General features: G+C 46.7%; 1 protein-coding gene across 4 annotated transcripts in view; it reads right to left on the bottom strand.

The window, feature by feature from the left end:
- Positions 1 to 7,813: 7,813 nt before the first annotated feature.
- Positions 7,814 to 20,580, bottom strand: part of SHISA6 (shisa family member 6) — a gene marked incomplete at both ends in the record, with an annotated part of 242,919 nt that continues 230,152 nt past the window's right edge. For 2 of the 4 annotated variants that reach the window (XM_079726182.1, XM_079726180.1), the window contains 3 exons: positions 7,814 to 8,364; positions 10,031 to 10,183; positions 13,962 to 14,018. In XM_079726182.1, coding sequence (XP_079582308.1) covers positions 7,814 to 8,364; positions 10,031 to 10,183; positions 13,962 to 14,018 — 761 coding nt within the window. The remainder of the gene's footprint in view (positions 8,365 to 10,030; positions 10,184 to 13,961; positions 14,019 to 20,580) is intronic. The other 2 variants (XM_079726183.1, XM_079726181.1) reach the window with 1 other exon arrangement.

Consider the following 20,580-nt stretch of genomic DNA (forward strand, 5'->3'; position numbering starts at 1 on the left):
AGTGCAAAGAGTGAGTGTCCTTGGTTTTCTTCTGAGAATCTTGAAGGAAAATCTTTCTTACTCCTCCCTAGAGGTTTTGTACTTCCTTCATGCTCAGCCAGAGAGGAGAAAGTTCAGTGTCCAAAGTGACATGGAAGGTGAAAGGCTGTCCAAGACCCCTGGCATCTCAATGCTTCCAACATTGAGTTTTCTCTGGCCTTGGCTTATTAATGATGGTATATTAAGACCTCATTTTATAGATCTCACCAATTTGGAATTAGTGACAACTGTGACAGGGGCCAAACTGAGGTTTAACTTTGAGAATCATTTGAGAATCAAAGAGGAAAATTTGAACAAATTATTTGAGTTAATGATATTTAAAAGTGGATGTTTATAGAGAACAGATGTACAGTTGCCAAGGGAGAGGAGGGGTGGGGAAGGGAAGAACTGGGAGGTTGGGATTAGCAGATGCAAACTATCATATATAGGATGGATAAACAACAAGGTCCTACTGTAGAGCACAGGGAACTATATTCAATACCCTGTGATAAACCATAATGGAAAATAATATGAAAAAGAATGTGTATATATATGTATATATATATATATATGTATGTATAACTGAATCACTTTGCTGTACAGCAGAAATTAACACAACATTGTAAATCAACTGTACTTCAATAAAATAAATTTTAAAAAAAGTGGACGTTGGGCTTCCCTGGTGGCGCAGTGGTTGAGAGTCCACCTGCCGATGCAGGGGACACGGGTTCGTGCCCCGGTCCGGGAAGATCCCACATGCCGCGGAGCAGCTAGGCCCGTGAGCCATGGCCGCTGAGCCTGCATGACCAGAGCCTGTGCTCCGCAATGGGAGAGACCACAACAGTGAGAGGCCCGCGTACCGCAAAAAAAAAAAAAAAAGGATGTTTAGCCAATTTAAGAACCATGGTTAAGCATGTTCAGAATTCCTTGACTCAAACCTCTTGACCATTTTTATATCAATTACAATTAGTCTTACCTGTTCGGTAAGGAAGGTCTCCTGTGATTTTCTATGAGGAAACATACTGCTAGTCTAATCTAGCCATTCTGTGTATGTGTAAGCATTGTAATTAAATTGCACTTCTCTAAAAATAATTTTTTTGCCAACTCAGAATTTTGTCTTCCTTTGGGTTTCCTTCCAATAATGAATATAGATTAATGAAGCTTTGCTATACTTGTAATGTGTGTGTGCTTGCTGTGTGTCATCGTGGATTAGCGACACCACGACTTAGAGGTAATCCACTGTAATAATGATTGTTGTAGTGAGCAAAACAGTTTTCAGGATATGTGTGGTTATGTGTTATTATGTATTAGAATAGTAAACAGGTTTATAACTTTGTCCTAGGTAAAGAATGCCATTGGTGAGAGATAATAAAAGGATTTTTGAATATAAGCTCAACTCAGCCAAGGAGAAGGGTTTTAATTACAAAGGAGCTGGGCAGTTGGTAAGAGAGTATAACTGACTGTGGATTCTAGGAACTGTGGAGGTGCTGAAGCTGGCAGAAGGCCATGTCCTGTTTGGCAATACTTTGTTTGCTGAAGCAGAGCCCACCAGTATCTAGGTTATGGGGAAAATTCAGAAACACAGAACAACAGATGACCTTAGCAGCAAAAGTGAATATGGGCCAAAGGAAATAATATAAAAAAACAAGCCCAGAGAAAGAGGTCTTGAGCAAGCCTCCAAATCTAAATCAATTTTCATGGCACAACCTCATTCTCTGGTTAAAATGTCATGGCTATTTAACCACCTGTACTCTGGTCACCCATGGTAACTGCAAGCACTAACTCTAAAACCAAACTAAGGCCTAATGTCCAAGAATAATAATGCTGGAGTAGATGAATATGGATACAAGGTTGTAACTTCTGGTTCTGCTTTGAGTTGGTACACCTTATCCATTGGCACTTGTTCTAAGCCTACCTTCCTACATGCCTTGTGTTCACCATTTTTAAAGCATTATTAAAATCTAATTTGCATATCATACAATTCACCCATTGCAATATACAATTTGATGATTTTTAGTAAATTTATGCCATTGTGGGCATCACCGTCATCCAGTTTTACAATGCTTCCATCACCCTAAAATCTTCCTCATTCCCATCTGCAGTCAGTCTCTGTTTCTACTCCCACCTCCAGTGATCTGCTACGTCTTTTTGTGATCTCTAGTTGCCTTTAGTTTGGGCTCTGTGTTTGTAGAAGCAAGCATGTGGCGATTTTAAGAGACATAGGGTATGTTGAAACGGCTTTATTATTTTTTTAATCCATAAATATCTGTTACTGACAAAAGTGGAAAAATCCTTAAGACTAAATCTCACTAAAGTGATATCTGTTTACAGTACACACAGAATGTGCTTTGACAGGTAAGTAGAACAATGAGATTTGTACAGAAGCAGCAGTTACGGGAGCACTGCTCATCGTGAAGCTCACTTACGAGGAATGAAGAAACTGTGCAAAGGTACAGATAGAAAGGTGCTTTTCATCAGTACTACCATATGTAATAAACATGGAATCCATAAATTGGGCTAATGCATAAAAATGTTCATTAATCTCCCCTTAGGAAATTGTGTCCCCAAACTAAAAACATTACAGTAAGAATTGCTTTTTATTAGAGAATTTCAAGAATTCTTTACTACAAAATGTCTAGCTGAGTTATAGAACTAGAGGAATATTGCCACTACGAAGCAAATGAATGAGTTCTCCCAGGCAGTGGCATTCAAGGGTCACAGCAGGAGTGGACAGCAAAGTTGAGCAGAGGTCTTCCTCTCCCTCAGGAGGGACGGTATTAAGAAAACATATGACGTCATTTCTCTGACTGATGGATGGTTGATGTGTTTGTCGATTTACAAGATGGGTTCAATGATACTGACTTGGACTCTCAGTTCTTGCTTCTTCACAAGCTTTCACCAGGAGGATGACAGTGTCATGAGGAGGGGCTAGAAAGGTACTGGGGGATGGGGTGGGTGCCCACCTCTTAGCAGCCCAGGGGGGATGTCTCCCCCTCCTCTGGGTGAACGGAGCCCAGTGTCTGGACTCGGTCTTCAGGACACAGGTTCTGGAGGGGGATATAACATCCACTGCCCCACAGGGGCTCTGCTGTGCAATCCCCTCTGTGGCTTGGAATGCGTTTCCAAGCTGCCCTCAAATACAAACTTCATGCCATTGTGGGCCAACCTCTGGACCTTTCTCCTCTAGGCTGTCCCCTCTCTGAAATCAGAACCAGCTCCCTCCAGCTTTAAGGACCGCATCAAAATGAAAACTTCAGAATTCCCCAACGACACAGATACCTAAGATGATTTAGGTGTGTCTAATTGGCGGGGGTGGGGGATTCCATGACACACGGTTGGTAAACCCACTGAATGGGTAGGCTCTTACACCGTCAGACAGGAGAGCACCCCTGGGAGGCTGCGACCACAGGGCCCTCCCCAGGTTCTGGAGAGGAGTCTGGTGGCTGCCTAGGGCATCTGAGGACGCCACCGTGGGGCGGGTGGAACGGGATGTATGCAGCCCAGTTGAGGAAGGGAGGAATGCAGAGAGGAGTGGGTGCCAGTGGGGAATGGGAGCCCTACATGTAAGAGCGGGATGAAACTTCAGAACTCCTTTGGTCAAAGCCCCTCACTTTACAGATGGGAAATGGAGGCGCTGAGCGAGAACGTGGCTCGTCCTTGGTCACATGGCAAGACGGAGACAAAGCCAGGGCCGAAGCCACGTCTCCAAGAGCCTCAGCCCTGTGCTTTTTTCCTCCAGTAGTACGCTGCCTTCTGAAATCAAATATAGAGCCTAGGAAGACATAGCTTTCATATCGAATCTGTCACTAAAATGCTGCACTTATATATATATATGTATATGTATAAAAAGTAGGAACCCTGAAAAACCCTTCATTGAAACACAACGAGCTTCCTTGAAAATACTCCAGAGGCAAGTCTCCCAGGTTTGGGGAGGATGGTGGAGGCAGGTATGTGGGGGGAACAGAGCAGGTGCTTCCTAGGACCCAGGTCATTGGCAACCCTTGCAGATTACCTTGGGTCAGGTCCACAGTTGCCTGTGAATGGAATTTTGAGGCCAGAAGGCTGGTGGCAGACAAGATATCTCTGAAGAAAATGAATTGTTTGTTGGCACGGTTATTGGAACGGATATTTCCCCATGCTTGGAGAGTCATGAGGCTCTCCAGTCTTTGGGGACAAAGAGGGATCTGTGACACACACAAGCAGGACAGGCACAAGTGAGATGGAACAGTGGCCAAGAGCCCTCAAAAAGGATATGAATCTTTGGCCAGAGCAGGAGCCTCTGGGCTAGCAACAGGCTGGGGCAGAGACTTCAGGGACATGCCAGCTGTAGGAACCAAAGTTGATCTTTGACCCATGAGGCCTCTGACAGAGCAGCTCCCATCCTTTATCTCGTAGGGGCAGGAGGTGAAGAATAAACCAATGAGGCCAACAGAGACCTGAAGAATGTCTCATTCTGGGACTGTTTTCATTGAGAGCTCTACATTTTAGAACCAGAAAGTACAGCGGGACCAGGGAAAAGAAAGTATGGATGGAGAGAGGTAAATGGAAGAAAAGGGCAAGGCAGGGGAGATGAGAGGGAGGAAGGGCTGAATGGGCATAGAAGACTGAGGTCAGTTTCCAGGTGGGAGAGTGGAAAGAGGGGAGAAGACGTTTGAATTAAGAGAAGGGTTGGAACTTTCTAGAAGGCAGACCCATCACCCAAGACACTGGGGAGCCGTGAGTGCAGAAGCCCATTTAGGGGGTTCAAGGAATTCATGGGAAAGCCTTTGTGACTTATGAGCTCACGGAGCCAGGAGTTCACTGGAGGAAGTGAGGCAGGAAAGGTGGAAGGACATGATAGATTGTGAGAGCTTCGCTGTCATCAAAGGCCAAGCAGATCAGCAAGAACCTTCAGGGCAGGAGAGAACCCATGCAGACCGCAGTGCATTACCAGCAGAGCAATGGAAACTCACACAGAGAGCCGGACAAGCAGAGGGAAACTTTGGGCTTTGGGCTTCCCTTGCTGGGAGAGGCGGGCTTCCATTGTCGGGGAAGGGCCAGCCCTTCCAAGGGCTGGTAGTGGCCACCAGCCTGGTGAGGCTGGAAGTCAGGACATCTGGGTTCCAGCCCCAGAACCCTCTCTTATCTGCTACAAGAACTTGTCCGGTAACTCAGCTTTGCTTATTCTGCAAACATGGATGGCACGACCGATAAATGAGATACTGCAGTGTCCCAGTTAAGACATCATTGTGTGGATTTTGAAATGAGGGACTGAACTGGAGCAAGTATGTAGACTCCTTTCTCTTATTTCCTTCCTTCCTTCCCTCCCTCACTCCTTCCAAACCCAAGGGTGAAACAGAAGAATCATTTAAAAGAAGTAATGGTTCACGTAGAAGTTTTTGATCCGAGTGATACCAGAGGTTTTAAACTGGGCAGCAGGAATGCTGGGATGAGAAATGTTTCAGAATCAATCTATCAAACAACCCCTGAGACAGACACACAGGGCTGGGAGGAGCATTGTCCTGAGGGCTGGAGGACTTGGTGCTGAGATGATGCTTCAGACACAGAATGAGATCTGGTTTCTGGTTCAGATATATGTGTGTGCAGACACCTGGGGAGGGGATTCTCACCCACTCACATCCTTTCCCCTCTGCACCAGCAGGCAGCCTTCAAGGGGACTGGCCGAGGGCTGGATTAGAGATCAGTGGGCAGAGAGGACCAGCTGTGACAGACACACGTTCGTTTCCAAGAATAGTTGATTGCCTCCAGCCCAACCCTCTTAGCCTCACCTTCTGGACCAAAGTCTCATAAACCCTTAGGGACCAGCCCTTGAGAAGGTTTATGTGTTTGTAAGGAAGGAAAGCAGAGTTATCCCTGTCCTTACAGCCTCACAGACCCAGTGACACCGCCCCACTGGGGACTTCAGGGCTGTGTCCCTCACCCCCAGCTCAATCCCCTCCTGATTCGTGTGATGGTGAGCCTTGAGGGGAGGGGGGGAACAAGGGCTTTGGAATTCTTGAATAAGTAAGAGGAATCAGTCAATTGATTTCTCTGTGGATTAGATTTAAAATTCCCAGGGCTGACACTGGGGAGTTCTCCCTGCCCCGCCCCCCTTTTTAAAGGGCCATGCATATTGTATGCGGAACTGAGGAACCTAAAAGCCCAGTTTAAGGTCTTTGCTTTTGGAGTCTGACTGTGGTGGCAGTCACATTTTTAGTATCATACCTTCACCCAATAGTCTGAAGCCGATTCCCCCAGCTCCAGCCCAGGGAGGTACCCTGGCCCTGAGAATGGGGGAGCCCCTTCTCTCCCCCACCCCAGGCTCTAGTCTCCAGGGAGTGGATGCTGCTTCTTCGTTCACTGTCTGCTCTCCAGGTGGCTGTCACATCCTGCCCACCCAGCAGGCTGGAGGCAGAGAAGAGATGGGCTGGCGGGGGCAGCCCCCCAATAGAGCTGAGGGCATGGATCTGCCTGGCGCTCAATGCCCCTTTCAGGGGAGTGACTGGGGAGCTACCCAGTTAACTCCCAGACCAATAGCCTGGAGTACCACTATTTGCGTCTGCTAATGGGTCTCTGTCCCTTAGATCCAAAGGAGGCACTGGTTTGTAGAAGCAGCAGCCAGGAGAGAGTCATGGAGCTGCAGGAGAATGGGAGGTGGGGGAGGGGTGGGAAAACACGCAGAGAGAGCAAGTTCTAAACAGAGAAGGGGCCAAGCAGGGGGCAGTGATGGGGAGAGAGGAGCAGGCAAGGTGCAGGACAGCCACCTGGGGTCCCCCTTGGCTGGGGCTGAGCTGCCCCTCTATAGAAGCCAGAGCCTCTGTCCTGCCTGACGTGCGTGGTGGGAGCCCGGGGCGATGGGAATGGGCGTCACAGTGGCCTCTCCACCTCCGCTCTCCGGCCAGGGGCAGACGCCTCTTGGGAGAAGAGCAGGGGAGGGGAAGGCAGGCCAGAGTGGCAGGTCACAGTTCAGACCTAGAGGCCTGGAGGAAGTGTGGAGATCACCAGGTTGCTGGGGAGGGCACCCCAAAAGTCCCTGCACCCCGTCCCTGCTCTCTTCTGGAAGGACTAGAGCAAAGCCCCAGCGAACCCAGGGGTGGAATCTGAGGCTGGGGGAGGGGCAGAGACTTGTGGGCGGGGCAGCCAGCTGGAATGGGGCGGGGTTCCCACCCGTGGAGAGGCAGCTGAAGGAAGGGAACCCCTCCCTGTCCCGGGGCTTAGGGGAGGGGCACAAGGCCCCAGGGGGTCGGCGGGGGAAGGGCCACCCAGTGGGGACCAGAGAGTTCCAGCAGGCAGAAGAGAATCATTATTGTGCTTATGGACACAGCAGCTCCCTGGCTCTGAGAGAGCGAGCGGGCAGTTTTTAGGCACTAGAAGATTTCTGTGATGCGGTTTTAAGTAAATGAATGAGACCGAGTAGCCTATTCGGTCAGGGTCAGCCCCTTGACTGCACCCACTGGCCAATTCAAACCCAGGCAGCTTCGGGCCAGGGTCAGGCCAGGGTCTCTGAGCCCCCAGGACGGGGAGAGGGGATGTGGGACTGAAAGGGAGTAGGTGACGGTCGGGGGTGGGGGCGAGACTGGGGCCGAGCCCCGCTCCTCCCTCCCCTTCGATTCTTCTGGAAGAGTGAGGGTGATCGCTCTAGATCCCAGGTCCGAGCGCGCTGTGCCAGGCCACTGGCCATGTCCCAGAAGTATGGCTTTCCGGGCAAAGGCGGTGCACCCCCAGCTCCTACAGAGGGGTCGAGGGAAGGGAGCCATCCAGAGCCGGAAGCTCTGCTCCAGGCCCCTCTCAACCCCTGGCCTGCCTGCCCTGCCGGTCACACGGTCACTTCTGTCTTGCTGGCTGTGTAGCAGGTGTGGTGGCCTGGGATGTAGTGCAGCTGTTCCACGGTGTTGTGTCTGCGTGAGGCAAAGGCCTGGCGCTTGGCTGCCGTCTGGCTGTGGCCCAGGGTGGCGCAGGAGTTACTGGACGCACTGGGATGGGAGTGCATCTTGGTCATGCGGTAGCGGTCCAGCACAGGCGTGGACACAAAGACATCCGTGTGCGAGATGGCCCGCGACAGGGACTGCTCGGGGAAGGCCGTCCGCTCCGGGGACAGCAGCGGGTCCTGGGAGTGCAGGCGCTCCGTGGAGAGCAGCTGCTCGTCCGACAGGATGCGGTCGTAGGGCATGCCGAACTCATCCGGCAGGCGCCGCTCTGGGGACAGGACCCTGTCCTGAGACATGGCCCGGAGGGGCCGGCGGGGTCGCTCTCGCGGCAGCGGCTTCTGGCGGGACATCTGGATGACGTTGAGGGGGAGGGTGCCACGGGCGGCCAGGTCGGGCAGGTGCCGCCTTCTCATGTAATACTCGTCTGCCTCCTTGTCAGCTGTAGGGGAGAGAGACAGTTGGAGAAAGCAAGAGAGAGAGAGAGGAGTGAGCTGGGGCAACACTGTGACAGTGCAGCCAGGATCCAACTAGGATCCTGCAGCCCAGACAGGTAGAGGCTGTGCTTCTCCAGATCCCAGGGGTCTTGTTAAATGCAGAGTCTGATTCTGACCTAGCTCTGGGGTGGGTCTGAGAGTCCGCATCTCTAAGGAGCTCCCAGGCAATTCTGATGCCCCTCGTCCCTGGACCACCTTGAGTATCTGGGGTTAATGGACTCCCTCGAGGTCTCCAGGGACTTCATGGCCGAATAGATGGCAAGCCCGTGACCCTGAACTCCTGCTCCAGTGCTGCTCCTGGCCACGCCATGGTCCCGAAACAGAACAGCTCCCTGGGTCTTGCTGAAACACCCAAGGAGCAGCCGGCAGCTTTCTGATGAGGCTCAGAAGCTCTCTCCAAGGAAGTTGGGCTGCAGAACCAGACTCCTGCTAGAATAAAGCAGAATGCTCCATCCAGGAGGGGCTTGTGAAAATGCTTACTGGTAACTTAGAAACATAGTAACACCTTCTCTGGAGTAACAGCCTATGCCTAGGAAGCCAACACATGGGCATCCAGCCTCCACACAAGCACAGAATCAAGTCTACGCATGCTTCGCCTGTGCCCACAGCACGAGCAGGCCTGGACAGTCCCATGTGTGCACCTCATTCAGATGTTCCGCCCATCTCTCCGTCCACGAGGCCCCCCAGGCTCACCCTTGAACTCACCCAGGACATGCACAAGCCTTCTTTGCCCCACATTTCAGGAATGAGGCTTCCTACAGACAGCCTTCCAGATCTCTGCAGAATGTGTGATTCCCATTTTTAGCCATAGAAACTCACTGTTCCACCTTGGCGGTGGCTGATATGGACTCATGGGCTGAACTTCTATCACAGTAGGTTACCCTGTACTGTCTGTCAAGCACAGGCTCGGCCCTGTAGCTGGGTGGTCATCGAAATAGACTCATTGGGAAATGGAGGCAGAAGGTCCAGGGGTTGGAAAGCTGGAAGAGAAGACCTCTCCTGCCATGTACCTTCTTGACATTGTAACATCTGAAACCCATCAATCCCTAGAGCTCCCCAGACTCAAATGGCAGAGCTGGGACCATGGGATGTACTGGGCTCAACTCATGAAATGGGGTGTGTGCGTGGAGTGGGGAGTCTCAGGTTCCCAAGACAGTGTTAATGGGCTTAGGGAGGGAGCTGGTTTATGGGCCCTTCTACAGCCGGTCTCTGGGAAGAGTCTCAGAGAAAGCTCTGGCATTGAGAGCCTTTACTCCAAGACAGATAGAGAGCAAGGAAGGCCCAGGGTTTGAAGAAGGCAGGTGTGGGGTGAGGCTTAGGAAAGGCTTTCTCTTGTAGTTAACCTGGTACATGAGTTGAAGCACTGCTTCCCATGGGAATGTGGCTCTGAGGATCCCATGGCCTCCATTCTACTGAGGGAGAAGATGGACTCACGCTCTAAAGAACAAAAACAAGGGACTTGTCTGTTCTCTTCTACCGCACTACACCTTGCTCTTTGTTCTTGGGACACCCCACTCCCATGCCCTCAGGTGCACAGCAAGAGAGTGAGACACAGGAAGATGTTGTGGAGGCCCCAGAGGCAGACCCCAGCCCCAGGAAAACCCCACTTACTTAGCCTCTTCAGGGATGAGTACTTGCTGGGATGGGTCTTCACTGCAGACTCATAGGATGGGGGCAGGTGGGCCAAGTTCTGGAAGGAGCGGGAGAAGGAGAGGTCATAGGGCTCGGTGGCTGATGTCAGGATGTTGTTCATCCGAGGCTTCTCTGCAAAAGAAGGGAGGGGTCATGGCATTAGTGGGGACAAAGGCTGGGGGGCAGGCAGCATTCAGGTTCCATCTCTCATCCCCATCCTGCTTTCCTGGCCCCCTGTGCTAGGACACAGGTGATGCTGGTGACTCAGCCTCCCTCAGTGCTCAGCTTCAGTTGCCAACAGGCTGGGGGGCAGGTGCTTTTGGCTGCACTGGCCATGATGGCAGGTTACCCTTCCCTGAATGGCAAACTCTTTCTGCTGGTATATCACTGGGCTGTCTGATGAAAATGTAAGCCTCATGGAGCTGAGTGGGGGGTGTCATAAAATCATCTATTTTGGTGTGAAGGTTCTATCCTTTCCCCAATAGCATTAGGCATACTAGCTCTCAGGCTCAGAAAATATCTGAGTTTGAATGAGGTAGAGTGACCCATCTTGTCTGCATACCCATAGGACTGGGTCCAGGACCCAGCTCCACCGAGACTACAACCCCCACTGTCCGCAAGGTCATTTCACCTCTCACACCACCCCTTCCACCTTTGGCTTCTCCAAGCCCTGCAACTGACAAGCCACTGTGAGCTGCAAAGCCACTTCCTCTTGTTCCTGCTCCTTCCTCTGAAGCCCCCTTAGCCATCTCTGAGCTGCTGGAGGAAGGAACGTGGGCAAAATGCCTAGTACATCATTCTGTTTTCCTCCCTCCATCCCTTGAGATTACAAAGTCTAAGAGAGAGAAGGGAGAGTTGTTCAGTGCCAGACCTGGGGAAAGGAAGTGGGGAAGACATGGAAGGAAAGAACAAAGAGAAGTGAGGTGAATGACTCATGAGGTGAATGAGTGGGGCTGGGCTCTGGGGCCCAGATTAGGAATAACACAGGAGTCGGGGGAAGAAGAGATGCAGGTATGGGTGATGAAGATGGGGTACAAAAAGGAATAGAGATCCAAGGCAGGAAGACAGGCATGCCTTGGTGCTTGACTGACTTGAAGCACAGCAAGAAGTTAACAGGTATGGCTGGGGAAACAGTGGTACCATTCCCAGAAAGGAGGCAGCTGGGTGGCTCTTGCATCATCCCTCCATCCTCTTGGTTTGGGACATCCAAGAAAGGGCAGGCTCTAACTTTGGACAAATGTATCCGTGGTCTGTGTCTCCCTATGCCTCTTGGCAAAGAGGGTGCTGTGAACCATAGGACAAAGAGGACTCCTAGGCTTGGTCCAAGGGCAACCTCAATACAGGGAACTCCTGGCTTCTGTAACCCTCCCTGCCTTCACTGGTACCCTCAACACTGGGGATGGAGCCAGGGGAGCCCAGCCAATGAGCTGGTGTTCGCGCCAGCTCAGTACATATGTGAGGGGGTGGGGGATGCTTTACATCCCTGAGTGATCAGAACATGCTGTACTGAAAGAGCCTCCCTGACACAGATCGAGACAGATACCAGGAAGTGGAGTGGGTAGGAAGCTGGGAGCACTGCTACCCAGAGCTGGCTAATAGCCACAGCCCCTTAGCTCTGGTTTCTTCACTTCTGGCCATGCTGGAGAAGAACGAACTTCCTTCTGCCTGTTGGCATCATACTCCCACTGAGGGCATCACTCAGCTCACCCACTTCCAAATGCAACATTTCTGGATGCTCTTACCCCTCACTGTTCTCCAAAACCTGCCACTGAGCCAAAGCCAGACCTTCCTTGCTTTTTCCCTCCACTGTGATTGCCCCTGCCCCCTTGCTCATGCTCTCTCTCCTATTGCTATGCCCTTCCTTATTCTTCCTCTATCCAAATTCTCCCTTCCCCCAAGGCTCTTCACTATGACAACATCACATCTTTAAAGCCGAGAGAGATATCTGATCTTCAAGCCCCTATTGCTCTTCTGGTCAATACCACCCAGTTTAGTGTCTATGTGGTCTCTAATCATTTGACTTGAGTTGGTCTTGCTGATCTCCAAAGATTGCAATCTCCTTGATAGCAGAAGTCTTTACAATTTTTCTGATGCCTTCATAGTGCTTGGCCCAAAATAAGGATCCAATGAATGCTCATGTGCTAATCAAGTAGACACAGGCTGCCTCTTCTCTTGAGAGCTGCTCTGCCAACTCCTGGGAAAAGTGTAACATCTAAGGGAGGAATGCAGAGAAAACCCTGCTTCCACTAGGCTGTGAGCTGTTCAAGGACAGGGATCGGGTCTCATCTACCCTCATCTCCTCGCACCAGGTAGAAAAAGAAGACAGGAAGAAGAGGAGGGAAGAATGGTTCCTCCTTTTGTATTCAGGGGCTGCGCTTGTGTTGGCTTCTTCCGGGGAAAACCGGCTCATGGTTACTCTTTCAGAACGATAACTGAGCAAGCAGAGCATCCTCGTTTGCCTCTTCTGGCTCCTCTCCCTGCTGCTGCTTCATCACCATGGGCATCCCCCGGGCTTTCTGCTCCTGCCTTCTGCTTTTCTCTTTCAGCCTTCTTGCACAGATTGCCCCTACTCCCAAGGCTTCTGTTACTGCTTCCAAAGCATAACTTACATCTTCAGCTGTCATCTCCCTCCAGACTCCATGTCTGCATCTCTAACTGCCTGTTGAGTGGTTTTTCTTGCAAATCCTACAGTCGTATCCGGCTCTCGATGTCCAGATCCAAGCTCACTGTCAACAGCTCCATCCTCAGTACACTGGTTGCTTTCCTGATTCCTTAGATTGTGTTAATAAGACCCTCCATTCTTCTCATTGATCGTGGCTTTGCATTTTACTCATAATTGACTCTCATCAGCCATATTCAGTTAGTAACTAAGTTTTCCCAATTCTTTCTACAAAATGTTTCATATCTGAACCCTTCTTTCTCTCCCCACTGTCCACATCACCACTGATACCAGCTTCTTTTAACTGATCTCTCTGATTTCTTCCAGTTCTAATTTCTCCTAGGCCCGAAACCTGAAACACCTTATTAAATCGTTGCTTTCATCATATATTTCCACTAGGAGCTGAGCACTGGAGGGGGACATCAAAATAGTCCACTTTTGTTCTCCGAATTATAATGCAGAAATAGAGCAGATGAGAGGGGTAGGTCTCTCTGCCAGGTGAGCTGCAGAATTTATCTTGGTTTTGAGTTTCTCTCTCACTAAAATTTAATGGTGTTTTCATGATTGCACAGCAAAGACAGAAGAATGATGATAGCTCACAATTTATGTGGCTTTCATGTTCTACCAAGTTTTGAGCACATACCAAAATATAGTTGTTCACTGTAGTTCCAAATGGTAAGTTGTGATCTGGTGGGAGGACGCTGAAAGCTAAGAGGGAAACATGGGTTTGTAACCCTTTGGCAATTTGCTGCCATGCCTGTGTTCTGCAACTTTCAGGTTCTTCCTCTGCTGGGAAGCTAAAGCTCAGGTCATCCAGTTGGGTTTTGAGTTTTATTAAATCTTAATTAGTTTGGGGAGCATCAATAGAATTTTTCACATCTAATGTCATTCCTAAATGGTACCACAAGTAGCCTTGGGCAAAGGAGAGTGTTCACTCCTTGCTGTGGACACATGGAATTTATGGCTGCAAGAAGTGATCAAGATTGCAAGTGAAATGCATTAAGAAAGGGGCTTACTCTTTCCCTTTCATGGCAGAAGATCGTTCTGATATTGGAGACAGACGCTAGGGGGACAATTGTGTAAAAGTGAGAGTGAGGCCTTGTGGCCCTGGAGGAGGGCGGGTACCTGGCTCCTTACACCTTAGCTTCAATGAGCCAGTGACCACGTTTGATGCCATAATAGGCATCAGTAGTTAGGATGGAGCCACTTGGAATGAGGATGGAACGCAGAACACTCTCAATCATCTCTCACCATGTGTAGGGGTCTGGGTAGCGCTGCTTAAAATCGGATGGTTATACTGATGATCACCTGAAAATCACAGAAAAAAATTTTTTTAAAGAAGAGTTCAGGAATTCCGTGGTCTCTCCAATACAGAAGCACCTCTCTTGACTTCTACTATGCTTCTCTGAGTCAAAGGTAGCACTTCTAAAAAGCTCGGACCTTTGGCTACCTTAGAAATAGGGCAGGGTCCTTCCCCTGCTGTTTTTGTCTCTCTCCTTCTGCATTAGGGCTTCCTCTGTCACCATGATGACCCACCCACATCTGTGGATCTGGCTGACCAGCAATAGAGGCTTTGTTGGGGTGGAGGAGGAGAAGGATGGAGACTAAGGGACATTTGGCAAATACACACATATGTGAGATAGAGAACTGAGCAGGGGAAATAGATCCTTTTTTTGGGAGGAGGGTGTTCAGGTATGGTTAGCCAGGAAGAGGATGCCGTAACTTAAGGTGCTTACACTTTATGGGACTTTGATTTGTCCCAGGTCTTTATACACAGGTATCTGGGTGCATCCTGAGATGTGGCAAGCTGACATGAACTGCCCACTGCCTGGGATCTGGAGTCCTGTGTTCTAGGCTCTGCCCTGCCTATAAGTAACACAGCCTGATATTTCAAAAGCATTGGTTTTAATTAATAACGCAAAAGTCCACATTGATTGAACAAGCCACAAAATTAATAGAGTCATAGTTGCTAAAGCCAGGAGTTCAAGGTATTCTGAGGGCTTCTAAAACTGAATGGTTTGGCTTACCACTAAAGCACAATTCAACATTGTATTATGGCTTCAATTTGACATTGTATTTTTGTTTTTTGTTGGTGCATGCATCTAATTTCAACTAAAGCAAGGGAAAGAGGAGGCATGAGGTCTTAGCTTTAGTTTTAAACCATGGGTCACAGCTCTGCCATCCTCTTAGGTCTAGGTCTGCTTCCATTTCCTGGATGAAACCATCTTTCCTACCTTTGGCATTATACCTTCTGGCTACTCATTCTTTTTTTTTTTTTTTTTTTTTGCGGTATGTGGGCCTCTCACTGTTGTGGCCTCTCCCCTTGTGGAGCACAGGCTCCGGACGCGCAGGCCCAGCGGCCATGGCTCACGGGCCCAGCCGCTCCGCGGCCTGTGGGATCCTCCCGGACCGGGGCACAAACCCGCGTCCCCTGCATCGGCAGGCGGACTCTCAACCACTGCGCCACCAGGGAAGCCCTGGCTACTCATTCTTAAGCTCCTTCACTAGATCCCTTTTTCTCTTTTATTCTCTAAATACTAGTGCTCCATAAGGCTCAGGTGTCTTCATGAAGACTTAGGCTCCACCTTCTTGCCCAAATTGATAGGTCTCAAGTCTACACCTCTAGCTTGAGGTCCATCTGGTCTGCAGGGTTAGATTTTAAACTGCTTATGGCCATCCCTGTGAAATTCCTGCTCTTAGCCCAAACCATCATGTCCCAAAGTGAGCTCATCATTTTATTCTCCAAATGCTCAAGCTCTGTCCATGGTACTGACGTTCCATGGGCTTGGAAAGCGAAACTTCAGTCCTCATTCACCGTTTCCCTCCCTTCATCCTCCGTATCCATCCAGTGAATCCCCAAATCCTCTTCCTATGACCATATCCTAAATCCACAATGTATTTTTTTGTTCATATTTCTCTTAGTTCTAGTCTCTGGCCATTTCCAAGACAAATCACCCTGTGTGCTCCTACCAGACAAAATTTCCCCTACCAATGGAATCATTTATATCATTCCTTTGGTTCAGAGCAGGGTCCTTAAATAGTCATGGACTCTATCCAGTGGGGTATAGGCTTGGGCGGTAAGCCAGCATTTCTCACATGAAGATATTCTCCCTTCCCAAAACAGAATATTAAGTAGTATCCAGGGAAAAACTATTTGCCAAATGCTGGATGTGGATCTGGATCTGGACTTAAACAAGAAGAGAGAATCCAGGAAGGGAGATAAAGGATAGATTTGTTCGGCTTGTCCTCCAGAGGCAAGGAGAAAACCAGTTTCATTGTTTTTTGTTGTTATTGTTATTTTTTGGTTTGTTTTTAAACAATATGGCAGCATCAAATAAACAGTTGCAAGAAATGAGAGAACCCAAGTTAAATGGTGGCAGTTAGAAATACTTCTAATCTTCCTTTTCAGAATCTAGGTGTCACCAGGAAAGGGAGATGATTCAGGTTCATTTAATAATCCCTGGTAACCAGCTATGGCCCAGGCTCTGTGCTAAACACTTTCATATTTATTTATTTATTTATTTATTTATTTAATCTTATTTTTTGACTGCATTGGGTCTTCATTGCTGCGTGTGGGCTTTCTCTAGTTGTGGCAAGTGGGAGCTACTGTTTGTTGCAGTGTGTGGGCTTCTCATTGTGGTGGCTTCTCTTGTTGCAGAGCACGGGCTCTAGGCACGCGGGCTTCAGTCGTTGTGGCACATGGGCTCAGTAGTTGTGGCTCACGGGCTCTAGAGCGCAGGCTTAGTAGTTGTGGTGCACAGGCTTAGTTGCTCCGTGGCATGTGGGATCTTCCTGGACCAGGGCTCAAACCTGTGTCCTCTGCATTGGCAGGCAGATTCTTAACCACTGCACCACCAGTGAAGTCCCTCACATACATTTTTTAAACTAGTCTTTGCAATGATTTTCATTTGAATTTATATTATTGACCTACTGATTTCCAGACACTGCAAAAAACTCCTTAAATATCTTATTTGAAGTAATTCTTATAATTTTGTTTACAGATGAGTTTACAAACAGGATAAATGTCTTGAACTTAGATATTTTGTTTACAAGTGCAGGGCTTTTCCTTTTGTTTGAACCTTCAAATATTTTGCTAACATTTGATTTTTTTCATATACTGGCATTAAGGAAAAAAATTTAAAGTATAGAGGTGAAAAATTAAGCCATCTTAAAATAACCATTGTGGCATTTTGTTATGTTTTCTTTTGTTTCCCTCCCCCTATACATTACTATGTGTATGTTTACATACACACACACGCACACTTAATATTGCAATGAATGACCATTTGCATTTTCACTTTGCACAAGTGAGAACCAGATTACAATGCTTAAAATGGAGAAAAATATGGTGATCTGATCGTCACACTTGTACGAAATAACAAATGCATAAGGTTATTCATTGTAGCATTTTTATAGTAGCAAAAGAAACAACCTAAATGTTCATACCTATATGTACATACACACACACAGATAAAGGTGTAGTTTCCACACATGTAAATAAGCATATACTGCTTTTAATCTGTTTCCTGTATACTTAATGGACAACATGTCTTGAATATATTTTCATGTTTTGAAATAGTCTGTTATATGATTTCACAATAGTCTTTTCTATAGAATAGTCCATTGTGTATATATATATATATATATAGAGAGAGAGAGAGAGAGAGAGAGACATTCCCCTATTAACCTATTAATGTGTATTTGGATTGTTTAAAAGTTCAATAAATGTACACCAAACAACCTTGAACACAGTTCTTTGTCCATGTCTTGTTACTTTAAGCAAATAACTGAAAGCAGCATTTCTTGGTCAGCACACTGCCAATTGCCTGGTGATGTGGTGAGGTGGGTTAATGGATTTCCTCATATTGAACTATTCATCTATTCATAGGAAATACCTTACTTGATTTTTATGTCTTATTCTTTCATTACAACACTGGATCCCATTTGCATATATCTTATTTAATTCCTATGTATTCATAAAGAAAAGATGCATTTTTTGGTGCTAACATGGCAGGTTTTTGTATCAAGATAATGATTTTGTAAAATCAAGTGCATAGTGTTCATCCTTCTGTATGCCTTGAAACTATTAATAGAGCATATGAAAGATCTGTTCTTTGAAAGTTTGAAGGAAGGCAATAATAAAAATGCCTGGTATCTTTTGGGGAGTCCTTCGGTTTGCAGGGTGGTAGGGGCCTGGCTTGTTATTTCACTGACTGTACAACAACAACTTCGGGAGACAGATGTTGTTATCATCACCAATTTAGCATTAAGGAAACTGAGATTTGGAGAGGTTGAATAATTTGCCCAACAGGTGAAGCTGGGATGCAAATCCAGGCAGGCTGGCACTAGAGCCCACATCCTTATGTATCCTGCCTGTCATACCTGGCAACATTTTCCTTGCATATTGATTCATTCACATTTTCTAATTCTACCTTCAGTTTATAATTTCTGTTTTTCTTAAATCCATTGAACATTTGAAACTTTATTAGCTTAAAACTGTAACATACCCTCAGAAAACTTCTATATAGGAAATTATATTCCTTTTCTCAGTCTTAATGTTCTGTGTTAATATTTTCTGGATTAGCAATTTATTCCCTTTATTCTTCTTTTTCAAACAACTGCCTCTTTACACATCAGGGTTTTTTTCCTCTTCAAATCATGATTTGTTAATTCCTGCCTCCTAATTTTCTTTGGTTTGGTTTGTTATTCTTTTCTAATTTTTGAGCTTGAATCTTTAGTCCATTTATTTTTACTCTTTTCTGTCAACAATATCGGGTCTTTAGCTCTGAATTTGTCTCTGGCACAATCCCATGAGCATCAATATGCAATGTTCTTATTGCTGTTAAGTCCTAAATGATCTGTAATTACAGCCTTAATTTTCTCTCTGACCCAAGATTTCTGTAGAAGAGTGTTGTTAACTTTCGAAGTGTTTGGGTTTGTCGGTTTGAACTTTTGCCATTTTATTGTATTGCAGTCAGAAAACAGGGCCTGTACAATTTCTGCTTTGAGGAATTTATTGAGGTTTTCTTTTGGGGCCAATATATGATCAATTTTTTGTGAATGTTTCATGAGTTATTAGAGAAAAGGTATTATTTTCTTCTCATAGAGTATAAGTTGACATATATCTATTAAATCAGATACATGAAATATATTATTCAGTTCCTCTCTATCCTAACTCATTCTTTGCCTACTTAATCTGTCAAAGACTGAGGGAGGTGTCTCCAGCTCTCCCACTATTGTTGGGTTCCTGTCATTTTCTTTTTGTATTCGTTATAGAATTGGTTTTACATATTTCATAGTTACATTGTTCAGAACAAAAAAGCTCATGGTGCTTATGTCTTCTTTGTGGCTTGTACCCTTTATCAACATTAAATAACACTTTCTGTCCTATTTCATGCCTTTTTTTTGCCTTTAAGTCTGCTTCATCTGATATTTATATTACCAACCCAGCTTTCTTTTTGTTTGCATTCTTCTGATAAACTTTGCATATCCTTTTGTATGTAACCTTTCTGTGTCATGTTGTTTTATGCTTATCTCTTGACAAGAGTGTACAATTTTACGAAAATTTACCTATGTGCTTTGGCGCTTTCTGGGTTGTCTTGGTGGCTAAAAGTGAGTCCTTCTGGCTCAGAAAATTGTCCTTCCTTCTACTGTTGCATCCCAGCTCCCTGTTATACTTGTATGTATATGATATAATCCTGCTGCCCTCCACACACCTCAAACTCTAAATCATGGTTAATTGACTAGATATGAATACCTGACTCACCTGGGCCAATTGGAGCTCCTTCTCTAGAAATTAGGAACCATTAAAAGAGAGAGATTTGGTCTCTCTGCATGGCTGGACCTATGACATGTAAACTAGGTAGCTATGGCCAGTCTTGTAGATTTGGAAGAGAGAAAGTCAGTCTTTAGAGACTATGGCACATCATATTTTACAAAAAATGGTGACAGTTATATTTCTAGTCCCACACGCTGTCCCAAAACCTTCCCATTCCCCCATGAGATATGGTCTCTTCTCCATGAAACTGGAGGGCCTTCCTGACTGCCTCAATGAGCATCGTGCAGCAGAAGTAACACTGCATGCCTTCCACAGCTCTTTCTCTTTTGAAACACTCAGCCTTGGATCCCAGCCACCATACTGTAAGCAAGTCCAGGCCATGTGCAAAGGCTGCCTATAAGGGCTGACAGCTCCAGCTCAGGTATCCATCAACAACCAGTGTCAACTGCCTTTGACTGCATCAACTGTCAACAGATGTATGAGTGAGAAAGACTTCAGATGATTCCAACCCCCAGCCTTGTAGATGTCCAAGCTAACACAAGTGGATCAGAGACGAGCTATACCCACTGAACCCTGCCCAAATCAGAGATGTGTGAGCAAAATAAGTGTTGGTTTTATTGTATTGTTTTCTAAAATTAAAATTTTAAATTTGAGATCATTGTAGATCCACATGCAACTGTAAGAAACAATACAGATATCTTGTGTATCCTTTAGCCAGTTTCCCCAGTAGTAACATTTTGCAAAACTATAGCACTATATCAAAACCAGAATATTGACATCGATACAGTCAAGGTATGGAACATCTCCATCAGGAGGCAGAAATGATTCCTCATGTTGCCTTTTTACAGCCACACCCACTTCCTTTCTCCATCCACCCCCTCACTAACCCCTGGTAACCATTAACCTATCCATCATTTCTATAGTTTTGTCATTTCAAGAGTGTTATATGAATGGACTCATACAGTATATAATTTTGAGATTGGATTTTTTTCATCAAGCATAATTCTCTGCAGAATCATCCAGGAATGCATCAATAGTTCATTCCATCTTATTTCAGAGTAGCAAATATTCTGTGGTGTGATTATACCACAG

This window comes from Hyperoodon ampullatus (genome assembly GCF_949752795.1).
Source record: "Hyperoodon ampullatus genome assembly, chromosome: 19".
NCBI lineage: Eukaryota > Metazoa > Chordata > Mammalia > Artiodactyla > Ziphiidae > Hyperoodon > Hyperoodon ampullatus.